We start from the raw sequence: 18,736 nt of genomic DNA, 5'->3' as shown, positions 1-18,736 counted from the left end.
GTAAAGTAATTGTGTGTGTGTGACGTGTATTACTTATCGTTGTGGGGACACAAATCTGTTTACACACTCACATTGTGAGGTCTCGCTTACTTTATGGGGACAAATTGCAAGGTAAATCATTACATTTTAGGGTGAAGGCTTGAGTCAGGGTTAGGGTTAGGTTCAGGCAGGGACTTGTGATGGGTAGAATAAGTCTCCAGGAAATGAATGTAAGTTAATGTAATGTCCCCAAAAGTGATGGAAACACATCATGTGTGTGTGTGTGTGTGTGCATGGGCTTAGGGTCAAATGTTGGATGTACTTTGGTGTTTTATTGTTCTGTGAAATGTTTACATTGTTTATTTATTGTTTATTTGTTCATCCTTGTTGTACTAATAAAACATATTATAGAATAACTTGTTTGACTACCCCTTATCACACAGTGTTGCCTTGAAGCAACAAACCAAAATAAGTAAAAATAATTACATATAAAAACACAAGGAAACATCAGAAATCAGTTTCTAGCAGATGATCAGCAACTGGTTCATTTGTGCTGCCATGTGCAGTTAGCTTCTTCAGCCAGTAGGTGTGAATCATGTCTGGCTCTGGTGCTGTCCAACTCTTCATACTTAATACGATCTGTCTGTCTGCACTGAGGACACCTGTAGGTTTCAGTATGACCCTTTTCATCCCAGTAGCTTTTAATACAGTTCATACAGTAGTTGTGTCCACAGGGAATAATCACCGGGTCCTTCAGGAGAAACACTCAAACACATTGAACATCAGAATTTGTTCTGATCCAAACAAATAGTTAGCGCTGACATTTCACCTCTCAGAAACACGGAGTGCAAGAAACTTTACCACCGAGAGGAAAGAGCAAGTGGATTTTCAGGTCATGGCTGATACCTGTGAGAGGAATAGTTTGAGTGGTGATAAAACTGAAAGCACATTTTGTTTTCCATTTTTCAGGTTGCAGCTTGTCATGCATCAGTAAACCAATACCATTTGTTCTGACTCAATAATAGTGAATAATAGTATAACCTTCCAGCAGCCATGTCTTCGTGGTGTTACTACTAAAAGAAATCAAGACTGACGCACGTGCCTTTGAAAAAGGATCGTGTTTTATTTACAGAGGTTCCATCAGAATTAAAATACAAATGATTTATAGACTCCACAGGTGGAGCATTCATTCAGAGCTCGAGGAGGACAGTTGGAGGCCCTGTGTGTTTGTGTGTGTTTGTATGTGAGCATCATGTGTGTGACAGCTTTGGCAGAGAGGGGGAAAGTCCTTGGATGCATCTTCAGCCTCCTCCTCATCCTCCCCTTCGTTCTCCTGCTCAGTGACTCTCGCCTTTCTTCCCTACGACCTGCGTGGGGACAAAACATGGGTGAGTGTCAAACACTGCTCTACACAAATGAGCACAGGCTGCTGCAGCTGCTCCTCACCCTTTTGAAATCGTTCATGTTAGTGGCCTGCACCGGAGTGCCTATGAATGTCAGGTAGTTGATTTTTGTCGTCTCCTCGCCTCCTTGGTTTGACTTAATGAACAACTGAAGGGGAAAAAAAACAAGAAAATGATTTAACAATTCAACAAAAACACACAAAAAATGTTTTTCTTTAACTGTTCGTTGATTCTGCCAGCGTGCAATGTGTCCATAGGGCGACCCTTCCCAAGCTACTTCTCCAAATTCCTCCAAGAGGGAAGTCTTTTTCCTATAACTCACAATTTTGGTGACCATCCCACAAATAAACCTCTAAAAGCTTTTCCCCCCACCTACAGGATTTACTTCTATTGTATATACTTGAGCATTTTTGCCGTTTGCATCACGGCCTCTTCTGCTGCTCATTAACAACCTTCTTAAAATACATTTCTAATGCATTAAGATCTAACCGCAGTAATGTTTCAGAGGTACTGTTGGTAGTCGGGTCCTTACTGTAACACTCTGTACGTTCTGAAACTTGACATAGCGCAGAGGAATCAAACCGTCTTCTTTGTAATCTTCCTCAGACAGCTCCAGAGTCTGAGTGGCTTCGCTCCGCTCTGCGTCGTCGAACCCCATCGACCGAGGGAGATTGATAAACACCTTCACCACCTTAGGGGCTTGGGCTGACAGAGAGTGAAAAATAAAGAAAAAATGAGACACAGAAAGAAGATGATGATTTTTTTTTACCACTCAGAAACTGACAAAGTTCATATCAGCGCCTCCAGATGCTCCAGAGGCTGTGATTAATGTCAGCAGGAGAAACACTCACCAAAGTCTGAGGACAGTAGTTTCATAGAGAAGAGCTTCACAGGCTGATTGAAGGCGATCGTTATCAAGAACTGGACAAAATTTAAAAAGGAAAACATCCATCAGGTTGATGCTCCACATATAACAAAGTTTATTAAGGTGGTAAACAGAATGAGAGCAGACTAAGGGTTTCAGTTAGTTTTAGCTTTGTTTCAGTTTCCTGAACAAACCTGAGAGTTTCAGTTTATTTTGTATTGTTTGAAAATGTCTAAATGTCAAGTCTGTTAGCTTTAGACATTATGATATGGGTGGGATTTGTTAAATCAATAAATATAATCAGCAAAGCCTCTCGTGCTGGTTATGTTGTCTGAAATGAAGATATTTGTTGTATATTTTTGTTTCATTTTTTAAACGCACAATATGTTTTAGCTAGTTTACATTCCTGTTTAAAAGTGTCATGAACATAAAGAGAAAAAAATCTAAATTCAGGGTCATTAAAACCATATGCTAAAAATTTCTCTCTTGAGTATTCAGGAGACAAATATTAGAAAGAATAAGAAAAAACAATTATCAGGAACACCACTTTAAAAGTATCATGATTACCCAGATATTTCATATGAGGATAAACCCCTGAAAATGTATCGTCACATTTTAAGAGGTCCAAACAAATTAAACATGTTTTTAAGAGACAACTCATCTATTAGACATTCTCAATGTGAAACCAGCTTCTTTGAGGAAATAACATCCAGGCTGAGCGAGGTACTGATTTCGTGAGAACTTTAAACTTGTAATGTTTAAACTTCCCGCATGAAGCGAAAAATCGAACCTGTTCATCGCAGTCAGACTCCAGGTAGGACGAGTCTTTGATCAAACAGTTGTCGAAGCCGCAGTCGTCGCTCTCGTTGAGGCACTCGCAACCGGCTTTGTTCACAAAAGGCATGAGGTCCATCTGAAACACAGCAGAGGAGGCAAACTCATTTATTCAGTTCAAACTTCGTGTACGGCTCGATATTTATGAAGCTGGATTCATGTGTGTACTGCAGCAGGTTTACATACACATTTGTTTAACCTTTTCATTCATCTGTGGCAAAGCTTGCATGTGTTTTCACACAGAGTTGGGCTATTTATGGTATTTTTCTATCATTTTTTACTGAATCAGAGAGCATTACTGTCAAATCAGTGCTTACATTGGTTTAGTACAGAGTATGGCTGGATGATGTTTAGTTTTTGAAACATATGAGTGGATTATCGAGATAAGATTAGACAGTATGATTAATGGTGACATGATGTGGTGGTGATTCATCTGAACACTAACTCAAACTTTAAAGGTACATTTTAACTTATAATGTCATAAGTGGCAACAGGTGACAAAGTTCAGCCGCTGTGAAGAAATAAAGCTGACAAAACAATGCTTTTTATCACAGATAACAGTTTGTTGGTCTGTTTTTGTGTGGACTTCGTATTTTATAACTTTATCTTTTATTCAAACTTAACTATTAAAACACAGAAGTTACACATTAAGACAAAATAATTAACTTGTTTAGGAAGCAGTGGACGAAACAGCTCCTGTGTCAGGTGAGGTAAAACACACATTTTTGTCAATAGTCTTGTGGTTTAGCAGTGACTTCAGTTCCTTGTTGGAAAGAGCTGCCAGCACTGAAAATAGTGAAAATGTTATGCTGTCTGCTTGGGGGCGTGACCCACTGCCATCTACCACAAATAACACACCAACACTGATGAGAACCTTCAGTAAAGCCTTAAGAGTACTAAAAAATGTAAGAATGTCTTATTGGGTTTGATGAAAATTGACATAAGAACTATTAAATATGAACTTTAATGGCATTTTATTTTAATTAAAGTTCATTTTTAAAAAACAATGCTATCCGACATGCTGCTTTTTCTAAATAATACCACAATGAATATATATCTTACACTGAAAAAAATACAGAAATATGGGACAACTGGATTGACTCACACCTTTATTGGTAGTCAAGTTGGCTCATGATGCACTGGTCCAACTTTTTCAAATGCTGATGTAGAGTACTGATCAATAATCACAGTGAGAAATAGCTTTATTTCTCACTGTGAGGAAGAGACTGTGAACCATTCTTTACACCAGGCTCAGCTTAAACAGCTTTTCTAACTTTGTAAAATAACTCAGGAGAAATGTAAATATAGGGGAACGTACTGAGCTGGCATTCATAAGCAAAAGCACATCCCTAAAGGAGACAATGACTAATGACCTTTTCCCTAACTTCGTGACTGCTGTCTTCAACTAGCAATAAATGCACAGATTATTTCTTTATTTGAACACTGCTGATGGCCAGCGGACAATCCAGCTGTCCTCATCAGCAATCGAAAGCCATCAGGAACATTATCCACTCACATATCCCTTAGGAATGTCAGAGTCCTCGCTATTTCCAGGGTCGTTCTCTGTGTGCTGTTTGATCTTCTCCTCCAGACCTGCAGCGTCTGCCCCTTGGTACTGATCGACCCGCACCCGGTTCCTGAAGAACAGGAACGTTGGTGTCGCTGAGATGTTGTTGGCTGCGGCCGTTGCCTAAGGAAATTAGAAAAAATATATATTTAAAATTCAGAATATAATCAGACTTTAGTGCAACTAAACTTGCCTGTTTGGGTCTCACTATTGACCGGCACCACACATGTCTATTATTTCATAACCCCCGACAGAAGCATACATTTCTGCTGCTCTGACTCAGTCTGCAGAGGATGATGATGACGACTTCAGGGATTGTGGACGATCAGTAATATTGTCAGTTAGGTCACAGTTAAGTTTGAGCTTGTTTCCCATTAATAGACGAAAATCAATATTCATAGTAAATTTGGTCTGCTTCCCACACCCTCCCCCTTTTGTTTTTTTTGTATTAATTTCATGAAACCATAGAAATCAACCATCAGTATGACAATTGTTTGACTTATAGGCCACCAATGTATCTCATCTGGGCTGAAATTTGGAACCTTTTAAATTTTTTTGTAGCCTTTTTGAGCCCTCGTGACTTCATAAGTGCAGGAGACATCCCAATTAAACTTTCAGGGTTGAAAAACATGACACAAAGTATGTGGTACAACTGCTCTGTGGGCTACTCTTGCTTGTGTTGTTGTAGATCCGTCAGCTGGCCATGGAGAATAGCAAAGAGTGTTAAAAAGAATGAGTCCTTATAAATCTCCCATAGATGCCATTTTTGCCCAGTCTTTCTTATTGTTCAATCAAGAACTCTGACCTTAACTAAGGCAAGTTAAGGCCAACCTGAAGTTCTTTGGATGGTGTTCTGGAGTAATTTTGCTGTGCTGGCCACTCCTGAGAAAGTTCAGCACTGTTCCAGGCTTTCTCCATTTGTGGATAACAGCTCTCACTGGGGTCACAAAGCTTTCGAAGTGGCTTTTTATCCTTTTCAGACTGACAGACGTCATTGACTCTGTTTCTCAGCAGTTCTTGAGTTTCTTTAGCTTGTGGCATGATGTCTTGCTTTTTGAGATCTTTTATCTTACTTCACTTTGCCAGACAGGTTCTATTTACATGTCTTGACTCATCAGGTCTGACAGTAATTCAGCCTGGGTCTGGCCAATGAAAATGCACTCAGCTTTCCAAAAAATGTGGCTAATCTCACTTAATAAAGGGGGCAATTACTTTTTCACACAAGGCTATGTAAGTTTGGGTGGCTGTATTTACTCATATTTTTACTCATTTTGTAGAGAAAAAATACAGTGCTTTTTCACAGCACTGTATTTTTCTTGTTTCAGGACTGCACAGGATGTCAACAACGTGGTGAATCAGACTCACCTGACAGACGTGAACATCTACTTCGAGGAAGACGACCTGTGGGTATTTGTTACTCAACGTGTTGAAAGCTGGAGCTATTCTGATGCATGGCCGGCACCTGAGGAGGAAGGACAGAGCAGGTTAGCGGTCAATTCTAGTCTCACGATGGATCAGTGCATCAATTGTTGCAGTACTTGTCCTGCAAGATGTGATGAAAATCTGCCACACACAATAACACTGCTCAGTGAAGCTAATACAAGCTTAACTTACTCCTTTATTTATTATAATATCATAAAAACCTTTAGTAGAATGTAAACTAATAAATGAATTACAAGTTTTAATGTTGGTCTAAACTTTTCATTTAGACCTTTTTGCTGCTGTTGTGGGTACGTGAGTTTACCCTCAGGACAAGAACCCAGCATTATCATCATTTAATGTGTCCCAAACGAAAGACATAACCTTTAACTTTAGATACTTTAAACTGATTATCATCACTATTGATCTGCTGTCTTTTCATCAGCTTAACAGGCCTATAGATCAATCAAAGCCTCTTACAATCAGAGTGTACATAAAATCACACAAAGACCTGAAAACCCGCACGTAACAGATCATTTGTTATGCTAGTGGTAGTAGTTCTGCTTTTCATGAGGACAATGCTACAGTAGAGCTCATTCTATTTAATCAGCCAGCTCACTCGCACACCTCAGCAGCCAAGTTGCTGTAATACTGCCGTGTCATTGTAAGCAGCAGCGCTAGTGAGCTAACGCCTCGCTCACTGCTAGCATAACGCTAGCATGCCGGCCGTAATTACAATACAATAAACGCTGCCGGTGAGAGAAATATTCAGCTCATGTCACCTCCTCAAAGCGGCTAAGCGACTATCCCTGAATGTTTCTCAGTCATATCCCGAAACTAAGGATTAAGTCTCGAGGGGCCTGAGCTTACCCGGCCATTGTGAACTTCACCACGGCGAGCCTGGAGCCGGCGGCGGCTAGCTCCGGCTGGAAGTCCGGGTCGCTCCCGATCACTTTAACGCCTACCATGGTGCAGTGTGCTGCTGCGATGTGAGGCGGTTACCCGGGTGATGTTCAGAGCGAACAAACAGGGAAACCTAACAAATATACGGTGTTTTGTTTTTAGCCTTCTGTCGGTGGGTTAGCCGACTAGCCGTCCGGTTCCGAGCCACACACTACAGTTACAGTGCGTTGCTCCAGGATGTGACTCCTGATTGGCTACTACACAACCGGAAATGTAGGGCTTTCTTCTTCGTCCTCGCCGAGTCTGTGTCCGCACGTTATATTGGCCTCAACAGGTTACGAACAGGAACGAACAACAAAAATCTTAATTTTTAGGGGGGAAAGGAGTGCAAACCAAATCAAATCAAACGCTGGTCTCATAAATCTTACAAATTCCGTAAAGCATGAATGAATGAATAAAGGACAAAAAAGGAAAATGTGCTTTTTGATCCAAACCTCACATGTTGCAAATTTCATTTACTTCTCACCACTGAGTTTTGTAGAGAAAACAATGGACTGCTCCATAAATTTAGCTAACTATATATGCAGTGCAAAATGAAAAATAACATGGCCATTAATGCAATAAATAAATAAAATTAAATCCACATACATGCATACAATACATTAATTAAATTGAAAATAAAAGAAAAAGAAAAATTAATGAAATTAAAAGGCAAAGTACATGAACAATAAAGAAACAATGGACAAATGAAGAACATGAAAAATGAAATAATTAAGAAAAGACAATTAGAAAAAAGAAAATTCATCACAACACACTTTACAGACTCATAAATGCTAACATTATTATTAGTAGTAGGCCTATTAATATCATTATTATTATTATTATTATTATTATTATTATTATTATTATTATCATCATCTTAGATATGTTGCAGTTTTTACTATTTTTTTAGGCACTTTTAGGCCTTCATAGTAAATAGTAGGTCGGGTGTTATATATATATACAAAAAATAAATAAATAAACATCATTATAATGAGTATTTGTAGAAAAGCTTAGCCTCATATTAAACCGATCAAAAAAGATTTATGATTGACAGGGAAATAAAGCACATACATTTGATCTTTAAATATTTTTTATACTTGCTAATCTGTAGAATCTCTTTAGGTGTAACAACAACGGAGGAGAAAATCAGCGCTGGCAAAGTATTTTGATAACATAAAAAGGCACCAGAAGCATCGGCAGCATGTAAACTCTCAGATTAAGAAAAAATACATATTAAGATATTGTTAAACACAGCTTTTGGTGTAATGCTGCCCCATTACACTTTCCCATGGAATTGCACTGGGTTTTAAGAATTGAGAGTTAGAGTGACACAGTGACTTAGGCTTTAAATCAAAGCTAAACATACAGTGCATCTCACTGAAACTCCAAAATCACATTACAAATGTAACAGTTAATGTTCAATAGATGCCTTTAGAGTGAAATAAATGAAGTATAACACAATTATTACGATGTGCTGACAGAGAAACTATTTTTACAGATCAATCAGAGCCTTCTCTTTAATTTTTGTGGTAAATAGGAAGTTAAAAAAAATCATGTACAGAATCACCAGCCAAATCTGATAAAATCGCCCAACATTTGCAGTTTGATTCAGAAATTACACTTCTTCCACGCCTCTCTCTTTTAATGTCTCTGTTATTATTAATTTAAAGGATGACTGTACAGTGAATGGTATTTGTAGTTTTCTAACCTGCCAAAAAGTCTTTCACCGGGGCTCAAGACTCTTGCACAGTAATGGTAAATGGTCTGTATTTGTATAGCGCTTTACTTGGTCCTAAGGACCCCAAAGCGCTTTACACTATACACAATCATCCACCCATTCACACACACATACATTCATACACAGGTGATGGCAAGCTACAGTGTAGCCACAGCTGCCCTGGGGCGCACTGACAGAGGCGAGGCTGCCGGACACTGGCGCCACTGGGCCCTCTGACCACCATCAGTAGGCAACGGGTGAAGTGTCTTGCCGAAGGACACAATGACTGTTGGAGCTGGGGCTCGAACTGGCAACCTTCCGATCACAAGACAAACGCCCAACTCTTGAGCTACGATCGCCCCATAATGCCACTTCCTGTTTGAATCTTTGGATCTTATCAAACTCAAAAATGATAAAGCAGTCTAATTGTTTTGTAGATACTGGATGATTAAGCAATACAGAAATATGTATATGGGTGTGTCAGTGTGCTGCCTCATAATGTTTCACAAAATTAGAAAAAGTTCAATAAAGGCATTCACTGAGTTTTTATAGGTTTGTATTTTCTAATCAGTTTTTATTGTAATTTTGATTTGAATTTGTGGATTGTTGTTTGAAAATGTTTATTTTAAAAGTATTTTTCATTAGTTTCACTGTTAGTTTTAGTCTTTTTAAGTACAGGGAGTGCAGAATTATTAGGCAAATGAGTATTTTGTCCACATCATCCTCTTCATGCATGTTGTCTTACTCCAAGCTGTATAGGCTCGAAAGCCTACTACCAGTTAAGCATTAGGTGATGTGCATCTCTGTAATGAGAAGGGGTGTGGTCTAATGACATCAACACCCTACATCAGGTGTGCATAATTATTAGGCAACTTCCTTTCCTTTGGCAAAACGGGTCAAAAGAAGGACTTGACAGGCTCAGAAAAGTCAAAAGTAGTGAGATATCTTGCAGAGGGATGCAGCAGTCTCAAAATTGCAAAGCTTCTGAAGCAGGATCATCGAACAATCAAGCGTTTCATTCAAAATAGTCAACAGGGTCGCAAGAAGCGTGTGGAAAAACCAAGGCGCCAAATAACTGCCCATGAACTAAGAAAAGTCAAGCGTGCAGCTGCCAAGATGCCACTTGCCACCAGTTTGGCCATATTTCAGAGCTGCAACATCACTGGAGTGCCCAAAAGCACAAGGTGTGCAATACTCAGAGACATGGCCAAGGTAAGAAAGGCTGAAAGACGACCACCACTGAACAAGACACACAAGCTGAAACGTCAAGACTGGGCCAAGAAATATCTCAAGACTGATTTTTCTAAGGTTTTATGGACTGATGAAATGAGAGTGAGTCTTGATGGGCCAGATGGATGGGCCCGTGGCTGGATTGGTAAAGGGCAGAGAGCTCCAGTCCGACTCAGACGCCAGCAAGGTGGAGGTGGAGTACTGGTTTGGGCTGGTATCATCAAAGATGAGCTTGTGGGGCCTTTTCGGGTTGAGGATGGAGTCAAGCTCAACTCCCAGTCCTACTGCCAGTTTCTGGAAGACACCTTCTTCAAGCAATGGTACAGGAAGAAGTCTGCATCCTTCAAGAAAAACATGATTTTCATGCAGGACAATGCTCCATCACATGTGTCCAAGTACTCCACAGCGTGGCTGGCAAGAAAGGGTATAAAAGAAGAAAAACTAATGACATGGCCACCTTGTTCACCTGATCTGAACCCCATTGAGAACCTGTGGTCCATCATCAAATGTGAGATTTACAAGGAGGGAAAACAGTACACCTCTCTGAACAGTGTCTGGGAGGCTGTGGTTGCTGCTGCACGCAATGTTGATGGTGAACAGATCAAAACACTGACAGAATCCATGGATGGCAGGCTTTTGAGTGTCCTTGCAAAGAAAGGTGGCTATATTGGTCGCTGATTTGTTTTTGTTTTGTTTTTGAATGTCAGAAATGTATATTTGTGAATGTGGAGATGTTATATTGGTTTCACTGGTAAAAATAAATAATTGAAATGGGTATATATTTGTTTTTTGTTAAGTTGCCTAATAATTATGCACAGTAATAGTCACCTGCACACACAGATATCCCCCTAAAATAGCTAAAACTAAAAACAAACTAAAAACTACTTCCAAAAACACTCAGCTTTGATATTAATGAGTTTTTTGGGTTCATTGAGAACATGGTTGTTGTTCAATAATAAAATTATTCCTCAAAAATACAACTTGCCTAATAATTCTGCACTCCCTGTATTATGGTATAGAGAACATGTAAAAGGCTCAAGATTTAGGAAACTCAGACTCAATTTATTGTCTAAACTCACAATAAAACCACAGACATCAGTTTTCACTGAAGAACCTCATCAGTCTTTGACAACTAAAAAATACTGAAAATACTAAAACTAAGGACATTTCTTTTAAAAGGACATTTTATTTTGGTTGTTTGTTTCACATCAAATTTTAATTGTAATTGTAATGAACTATAATACGTTTGGGTATCGTCATGTAAATATAAACTGCCAACAAATATTTGATTGAGAAGCAATGATTGTGGCAAGCTAGGTTTCATCGGCCTGAAGCACACCTGCTTGCTCACAATGCCGGCTTACCTCATTTGTCTAACATTAAAGTATAATGTTGGACCTGCTTTGATACATGACTGCTTGGACTGACTTTAAGCTGCTACTATATGAGCTTCCCTGTCATCAGATCATTTGAAGAGGGACCTGCTGCTGTTTCTAAAATGAAGGGCCATGTGTGTCATGCCGTAGTGCTGACTCATTTTGATATGGGCCATTGCAGGCTTGCTAAGGCCCCACCTCTCATTAGGGTTCTGGATAGTCTTTAGAAGTAAGCGGATCAGAACATCGATGCCAATGCTGGTATTGGTATAAGATTGATACCAGTGTGATAGGACTGATACGTCGTTTTTTACCTATTTTTGTCTTGACTGTCGTGTCTGTTTAATTTATAGCGTGCAGCACATTTAAATAACACAACATTAGTCCTCTTTGTAAATGTAAATGTGGCAGGTACGTTTACATTACAGGTTTTCAAAAAAAAAACACCTTGCATTAAAAGTTGAAAGTTGTGTTTTGTTGTGTAGTTATTGTGGGAAGTAAAACTCCCTGTGATTTAGTGGTTATTAAAATGTGTTCAGAATTTGCAACTTGACAAACATTCATCACACAAATGATAAAGGTAAAAAAACATTGGCATCGGTATTGGATTTACCACCACTGTGCACAGCACCAGTGGTCTGCCCCACTTTTCCCCACTACAAAGACCCCGATAAGACCCCGTAAAGGCGATAAAACCCCCCGACACGTTTCATCATATATCCAGGCACGTAGCATCGCCCTTTGAGCCACCACATGGTCTAATTAGAAATTCAATTAGACGCCTTTACCTGTCCGTCACGTGACCAGAACACCTCCGCGCCCACTTCCGCAGCTGCAGCCTGCCCCCTAAACGCGTCGTTTTCCGTTGTTATTTTCGGGACAGGAGGAGAGACCGGTCCGGCAGGTTTGTGTGGACTAAACCAGGTGAGGCAGCGGGAGAAGAAGGGCGGGGAGCCGCTGCCTGAGACTGCACAATCAGGAAGAAGCTGACAACATGGTGCGGTGACAGAGCGCTCCGGACACCGACTGAGAGCAGGATTCACCTTTTTAATACTATTCTGACGAGGAAACGAGTAAGTCGAGCTAAAATATAGACGTATAAGCGTTGCTTTGAGTACTTTGCTGTTTGTGAGGTTTGTAAGTGTTAAAGATTGGGCATAAACCAGAGTTTCCCCTGGGCGGCTCACCTTTCCTCTGTTGTCGGTTAAAGTTTCCCACTGGAAACTCCTCAATGATCGCGAATGTTTTGAAATAAGGGTCTTTTTGTCATGTCCAAGAAGAGGTTAACTTTAAAATCTCTACTGCATATTTTAGCGGAAACACTGCTTTAGGCTACTTACAAAAATGATTTTAAAAAGCTGCTGGTTCTGTTTGAATGATGTCTGAATTGTTTCCAAATTTCTGGGTAGTAACAATTACTTTTACGTTTCTTTTGTTTCCTGTGAAGGAAGGCTACACGTTAGAAGCTCTCAAGTCAGTATCATTCAGCAATTTACAACTTCAAAAATGATCATAACATGATGATCCATTAGGAGGAATTTCCCTAACAGGATCCAGTTGCTCTCAAGTGGAATCTCTCTGGAATCTGAGTGGGGTTGGGATATATTCAGTACTTCTATATTTTTATATACCTTAATGTGTTCCCTAGATTTAAAATAAGCAAATAAATAAAATTAAGCCCCATGGGCATGAAAACATGGGCATCACCTGTCTCGTCACAATCACATTCTTCTTCCTGGTTGAAATCAGATAAATTTGAAGTATGCTGTGGATTATTCTGTCTGCTGTGGCTCACGTCCGTGCTTTTCTCTGGCCCACATTTGGTCTTCACTAACACTTTTAATGAGGTTTGAGTGGTGCAGTCTCAGCTTTGCCACAAGCCCACATTGTATGGGACAAAGGTCCTGACATTTGGGCCACACCTCTGCCATACAACACATACCAGCGCCTTACCTGAGCTGTGGGTCGCCAAAAGTAGCTGCAATTAGGACCAAATACAGTCTGGATTGTGTTTGGATGGGCGACATGTCTTTATTATGGTATTTCAATGTGGTATCAAATTGTATTCATGTTACATTTGTGATACCCAGACAAACTTGGAGGGCTGGTAAAAGTGGCTGTGTTCCACAATAAATACCAGAATGACTAAGGCAAATCACAGCTGCGAAAATTATCATACGTTTTCCATTCCTCGTGTTTCTGTGTTCGTTCAGTGTCTGAGGTAAATGGACATGTGTATTGAACAGATGTGTCCAAAAAAAAAAAACCCCAGTGTATTGCATTTTACAAAAATATCTTTTTATGTGCTTCCAATGAAATCTTTTGCTTTTGCTCAAGTTTGGGAATTCTGATTAAAATCCATAAGAATAATGAAACTTGACTGAGGTGAATTCCAGAATTTGGCTGTCACAGAAGACAGAAAAATTAAGCACTTAACTTAAACATCACATCCTCATTTTACGGCTGTATTAAAAACTGATTTCAAAATCTGGGTTTTCAGCACGTGTTTACTCTGAAGAATGTAGATTATAAAATGAAAGGGGGATTACCAAGTGGACTGAGTACATTTATACTTCATCCTGGTGTTGTGGGCAACTCTGTATCTCTTTTCTTTGTTTACCTGTTTACACTATTGTTCTTATTTTTATTGTATTTGTATCTACATGGTCAACAATCAATGACGTCACTTAACTGGACCGAGCCCATGCAAGGTTAATCTAGACAAGCACAAAACTAAAGCCCAGCTATACAGATGCATTGTGTGATTATAAAACCCAAGGCTTTGGATAGATGCACATCAGCTGTGACGAGGGCTGGCACTACGCTCACTAAACTGGCATCTGAGCTACATATACATATAACTGACAGTGGCTCAACAGGCTCAGTCCCACGTGTGGTTAGATGTAACAACCCAGCGTTTTTAGTGTGCGGAGGACATATTGTTTAATTTTGGAATGTGACTTTTGAATGACTTGAAGGTTATTTATTCAAACAATGAATTAATAATAATACTTATTTATTATTATTATCCCTGTGTCCCTTCTAGGCCTCCATATAAATTTTAGTTGTGTTGACGCCACCCCATTTCCTTCTTTATAACTTGCGTAACCTCTCCATGCTGCAAACTTCTCACGGTCTAACATTTGATAGTAAAAAAGTGGAGCCCTTTACATATGGCTACTATATAAACACGTCTTGTCTGCAGTTAAAACACTGTGATTCAAGCCTGGACACCCTCAATTGTGGCTACTGTTGTATTTGTGAACACAATGGCGGCTGGTGGGTACACCCATCCCAGCCAGCCTGGATGTTTTTTTCCATAAACATGCAAGGAAGTTTTTCCTCAGCAGACGCAGCAAGTTGGAGTCTCTTTGATTAGGGAAATATTCGTACTTCTTATGGAAATGCCTGACCTTGAAAGCACAGACAGAGAATTTGAATCGTGACTTGAGAGGCAAATGGACAGAAGAGTGATGTGAGGTCAAGGCTTCACGAAGGCTGTTTTAAAATTTTCTTCAAATTTTCCATATGGACGATCGGACAGGTTTCACTTACTCCATCTGAAGCTTTCTGTTCGTGCTGTCACGACTGTCTATCTGCTTTTATCCATGGTTTAGGAGTCTGTTCTTAAATTAGTGCTTTATTCAATAATATCACAGATTTTCATTCATATCATTTCATTTTTTGCCCTTCTTCTTTTATTAGGTTATCATACTTTCTCCCCCCCAGTACCATCCATGTCTAAGCTTAAGAAATGCTTCCATGGCTAATGTTTGAGATAAGTGTCAGATTTAACAACGTGACGACACCGGGAAGTGTTTTGTGCCAGCGTACTTAATAAATCCGATGTTTGCTACTGAGTTATCCGCAAATATCTGCTAAAGAACTTTCACAAACATTATGACAATGAAACAGGAATAATAGGAACACATAGGATAACAGGAAGGCTCACATCTGTCTTCTTGTCACCATGAAAGTGAATCTATCAACTTTTTCTCTCCCCTCCAACACCTATTTGAACACTGAGTCCATCTTTAGGTATTTTAATTAATATTTAGGGTAATTACTAATCGCTTATTTACTCCTTGAACTGATAATTAGGGAAATAATGTTTTTAAATTGGCATATAAAGTAAGGAGTACGCTTCATTAATCTCGCTTAATTCCTTCATTAAGCTCTGAGTTATTTGCATATCCAAAGACACCTGGTCCTTAAACTGTATTTCCCCCGAGAGATGCAATGGCCCAGCTGCAATAGTTTTGCTATATGGGGGTAATTTAAAGTGAGCACCAGGGTTTTAAAAGTATGGCCTGTAGCCCAGAGATGGCCATCCTTTAATACAGATGTTTATTGAGACTTGGGATGTGAGTTCAGTGTATTATTTGTACCTGTTCTGAACTTCTTAAGGTTTGCCCCTAATCAATACCACCCGTTTTTAGAAGACACACAAAAATGAATGTACACAGTTTTTCATTTTCATTCACTTTCAGACACTTAAAAACTAAAACCAAACCAGCAAAACTCTGGAAATCATCAGAGACTAAACTGAATTTAAATAAATGAGTAAATGAATTGGAAAGTGTAAAACTCTTAACAAGGTCATTACAGGCTCCGTTTAGTTCTCTTGCAGACTTTTGTGACCACTTGCCCTGACATACTCACTGTGCCCAGAGGGGAATGTGGCAACGTCTCTGCCAGTTCACCTGTTTTGCTAAAGCAGCTTTGTGGAAGCTTTTTAATAAATTATTGGTTTGATGGTTTTATTTTTCCTTTGTGGCCCTCTGCCCCAGACTCTTTAAAATCCTTAAAATTACTTACCAAGAGCCCCCGATTTAAGAATGTAAACTGAGTGTGGGTGTCTTTGTTGGCCTTGAGGCCTCCCTATAGGTCACTCCAACAAAAACCACTTCTGTTCAGAATCTTTCTTAATCAAACCTTGAGCCATCTTGAGGTTTCAGTCACTGCTCACATGTGAGGAAAGGCAAACAGATGCAAACTAGGAGTCAAATAGAATTTGACTGCATAGGATATGAAGTCTATGCGTGTTTGTTATTTTAAAAAGGGGGGGAAAGCCAGTTATTGTGATTCCTGCCACGGTCTTAGAGCTTCATCTTAATCCACAGAAACGTTAAAGTCCTAGCGGTACAGTGGTTTGCCCCAGGGCCACGCAGTTCTTCTATTTTATATAGACAGAGAATTCACTTTCCCCAAAAGACTTTTGCAAGCTATCTAAATGCAAACAGAAACATGTTTTTCAAATCATCTTACATCTTTTATCTTTAATAGAGAAGTTGTACGAAAACGACATCTCAAATGGGGACACTAAGACGCTGGTTGTTTTATTGAAAAGAAGTAGACATGGGGCAACATAGAAAACGTATCAGTTTCTTGGAGGCGAAAAAATATACTCGGGTCATTAATGTGAGTGGGAACAAAAAAAAAAAGTGTAGAGAGACGACAACTTTCAAGAGTACAGATGGTGAGGACTTTGCCAGCATGTTGGCAAAACATGAAACATTTCTCAAAGTACAGAATTTTCATAATCTTTGCTACCTTTTTACCCTTTTTTAAACCTCTATTTTTTTTTTAATCTATTTTATTTATTTAATGTGCATATTTACTCAGCCACTCATGTAAACATTAAGAGCATTGTGAAAAAGAAAGTGTGATGGAGGACAAACTGTTGAGCAACCAAATTCCTATATGAAACAGTGATGGCATAAACCTGTGTGGCTTAAATATGAGAACTCCTCAGATCTTATTCTAATTAAAGGATTAAGGTCTTTAAAGTGTTCTTAATTTAAATCCAAACGTGATGATGATGATGCTTTGAGGTCATAGCGCCTAAACTTTGGAACCACCTTCCTCAGCCCGTCACGTCGGCTGAATCAGCCGCTTGTTTTAAACAACTGTTTAAAAACCAAACAAACTTTTATAGATTAGTCTTTCTTTAATCATTTACCTGTTAAATTTGGCTATAGCATACACACATATGGAAGCACGTATCTGTAAATGAGTTAAAATATATATTTCATAATGTAAACATACGTTTATTTATTAAATGCTTTTTACTTAATTAGATAATAAGTGTCATTATAGCCAATACTGCTGAGCCAACAGGTCTGTAGACGACGCCATCAACATGGCCCTACACTTCATCCTGCAGCATCTGGACTCCCCAGGAACCTACGCCAGGATCCTGTTTGTGGACTTCAGCTCTGCCTTCAACACCATCCTTCCAGACCATCTCCGAGGCAAGCTTTCCCAGATGAATGTGCCTGATCCCATCTGCCGGTGGATCACTGACTTCCTGACGGACAGGAAGCAGCATGTGAGGCTGGGAAAGAATGTCTCGGACTCCCGGACCATCAGCACCGGCTCCCCTCAGGGCTGTGTTCTTTCTCCTCTGCTCTTCTCCCTGTACACCAACTGCTGCACCTCCACCCACCAGTCTGTCAAGCTAATCAAGTTTGCAGATGACACCACCGTTATTGGACTCATCTCGGACGGGGACGAGTCTGCCTACAGGAGGGAGGTTGAACGTCTGGTGTCCTGGTGCAGCCACAACAACCTGGTGCTGAATGCCCAGAAGACAGTGGAGATTATTGTGGACTTCAGGAAGCACACAGCCCCACTCCCCCCCATCATCCTGACTGACACCCCCATCACCTCTGTGGACTCATTCCGCTTCCTGGGTACCACCATCACCCAGGACCTGAAGTGGGAGCCCACCATCACCTCCGTCATCAAGAAAGCCCAGCAGAGGATGTACTTCCTGAGGCAGCTGAAGAAATTCAACCTGCCAACACGGACGATGATGCAGTTCTACACTGCAATCATCGAGTCCATCCTCACCTCCTCCATCACCGTGTGGTACGCTGGAGCTACTATCAGGGACAAACAGAGACTGCAGCGTGTTGTGCGCTCTGCTGAGAAGGTGATTGGCTGCAGACTCCCATCTCTGCAGGACCTGTACACCTCCAGGACATTGCGGCGTGCAGCTCGGATTTCAGCTGACCCTTCTCACCCTGGACACAGTCTGTTTGACCTGCTCCCCTCAGGCAGGAGGCTCCGGTCCATTCGCACCAGAACCTCTCGCCATAAGAACAGTTTCTTCCCCTCTGCTGTTGGACACATGAACAATAACCATATGACTGTACCCGCCACTAACACATGACCCTACGCTGTGTTCACTGCATCATTCCATGATTGGCACTGATCACCACCTGCACTCATGTATATATCTTTCAACGTAGCACTCTTAATTCTTATTCTCATGTATATATCTCATGTATAGCTCATGCACATATCTTTCTACGTAGCACTTTGAATTCTTATCCCTACTTTTATTTTTTCATGTCTATTTAAGTGCTATTTATGACACTATGTTTGCACTGAAGC

General features: G+C 40.1%; 2 protein-coding genes across 2 annotated transcripts in view; one reads left to right on the top strand and one right to left on the bottom strand.

The window, feature by feature from the left end:
* Nucleotides 1–1,078: 1,078 nt before the first annotated feature.
* Nucleotides 1,079–7,280, bottom strand: txnl1 (thioredoxin-like 1). The gene is made up of 8 exons (XM_026174496.1): nucleotides 6,938–7,280; nucleotides 6,014–6,110; nucleotides 4,598–4,771; nucleotides 3,038–3,160; nucleotides 2,234–2,303; nucleotides 1,915–2,087; nucleotides 1,426–1,530; nucleotides 1,079–1,346 (listed from the first exon to the last, which is right to left on the bottom strand). Exons 1-8 carry the CDS (start codon nucleotides 7,033–7,035, stop codon nucleotides 1,317–1,319), a joined length of 870 nt encoding a protein of 289 aa, XP_026030281.1. The 5' UTR covers nucleotides 7,036–7,280; the 3' UTR covers nucleotides 1,079–1,316.
* A 4,807-nt stretch (nucleotides 7,281–12,087) lies between these two features.
* Nucleotides 12,088–18,736, top strand: part of atp8b1 (ATPase phospholipid transporting 8B1) — a 36,984-nt gene continuing 30,335 nt past the window's right edge. Inside the window, exon 1 of the mRNA XM_026174493.1 lies at nucleotides 12,088–12,408. The gene's annotated coding sequence lies outside the window, so the exon portion shown is untranslated. The remainder of the gene's footprint in view (nucleotides 12,409–18,736) is intronic.

The sequence above is a fragment of the Astatotilapia calliptera genome, chromosome 7 (genome assembly GCF_900246225.1).
Source record: "Astatotilapia calliptera chromosome 7, fAstCal1.2, whole genome shotgun sequence".
NCBI classification, from domain to species: domain Eukaryota; kingdom Metazoa; phylum Chordata; class Actinopteri; order Cichliformes; family Cichlidae; genus Astatotilapia; species Astatotilapia calliptera.
Note: the sequence above shows the minus strand (reverse complement) of the source record. Positions and strands in the feature narration are given on the sequence as shown.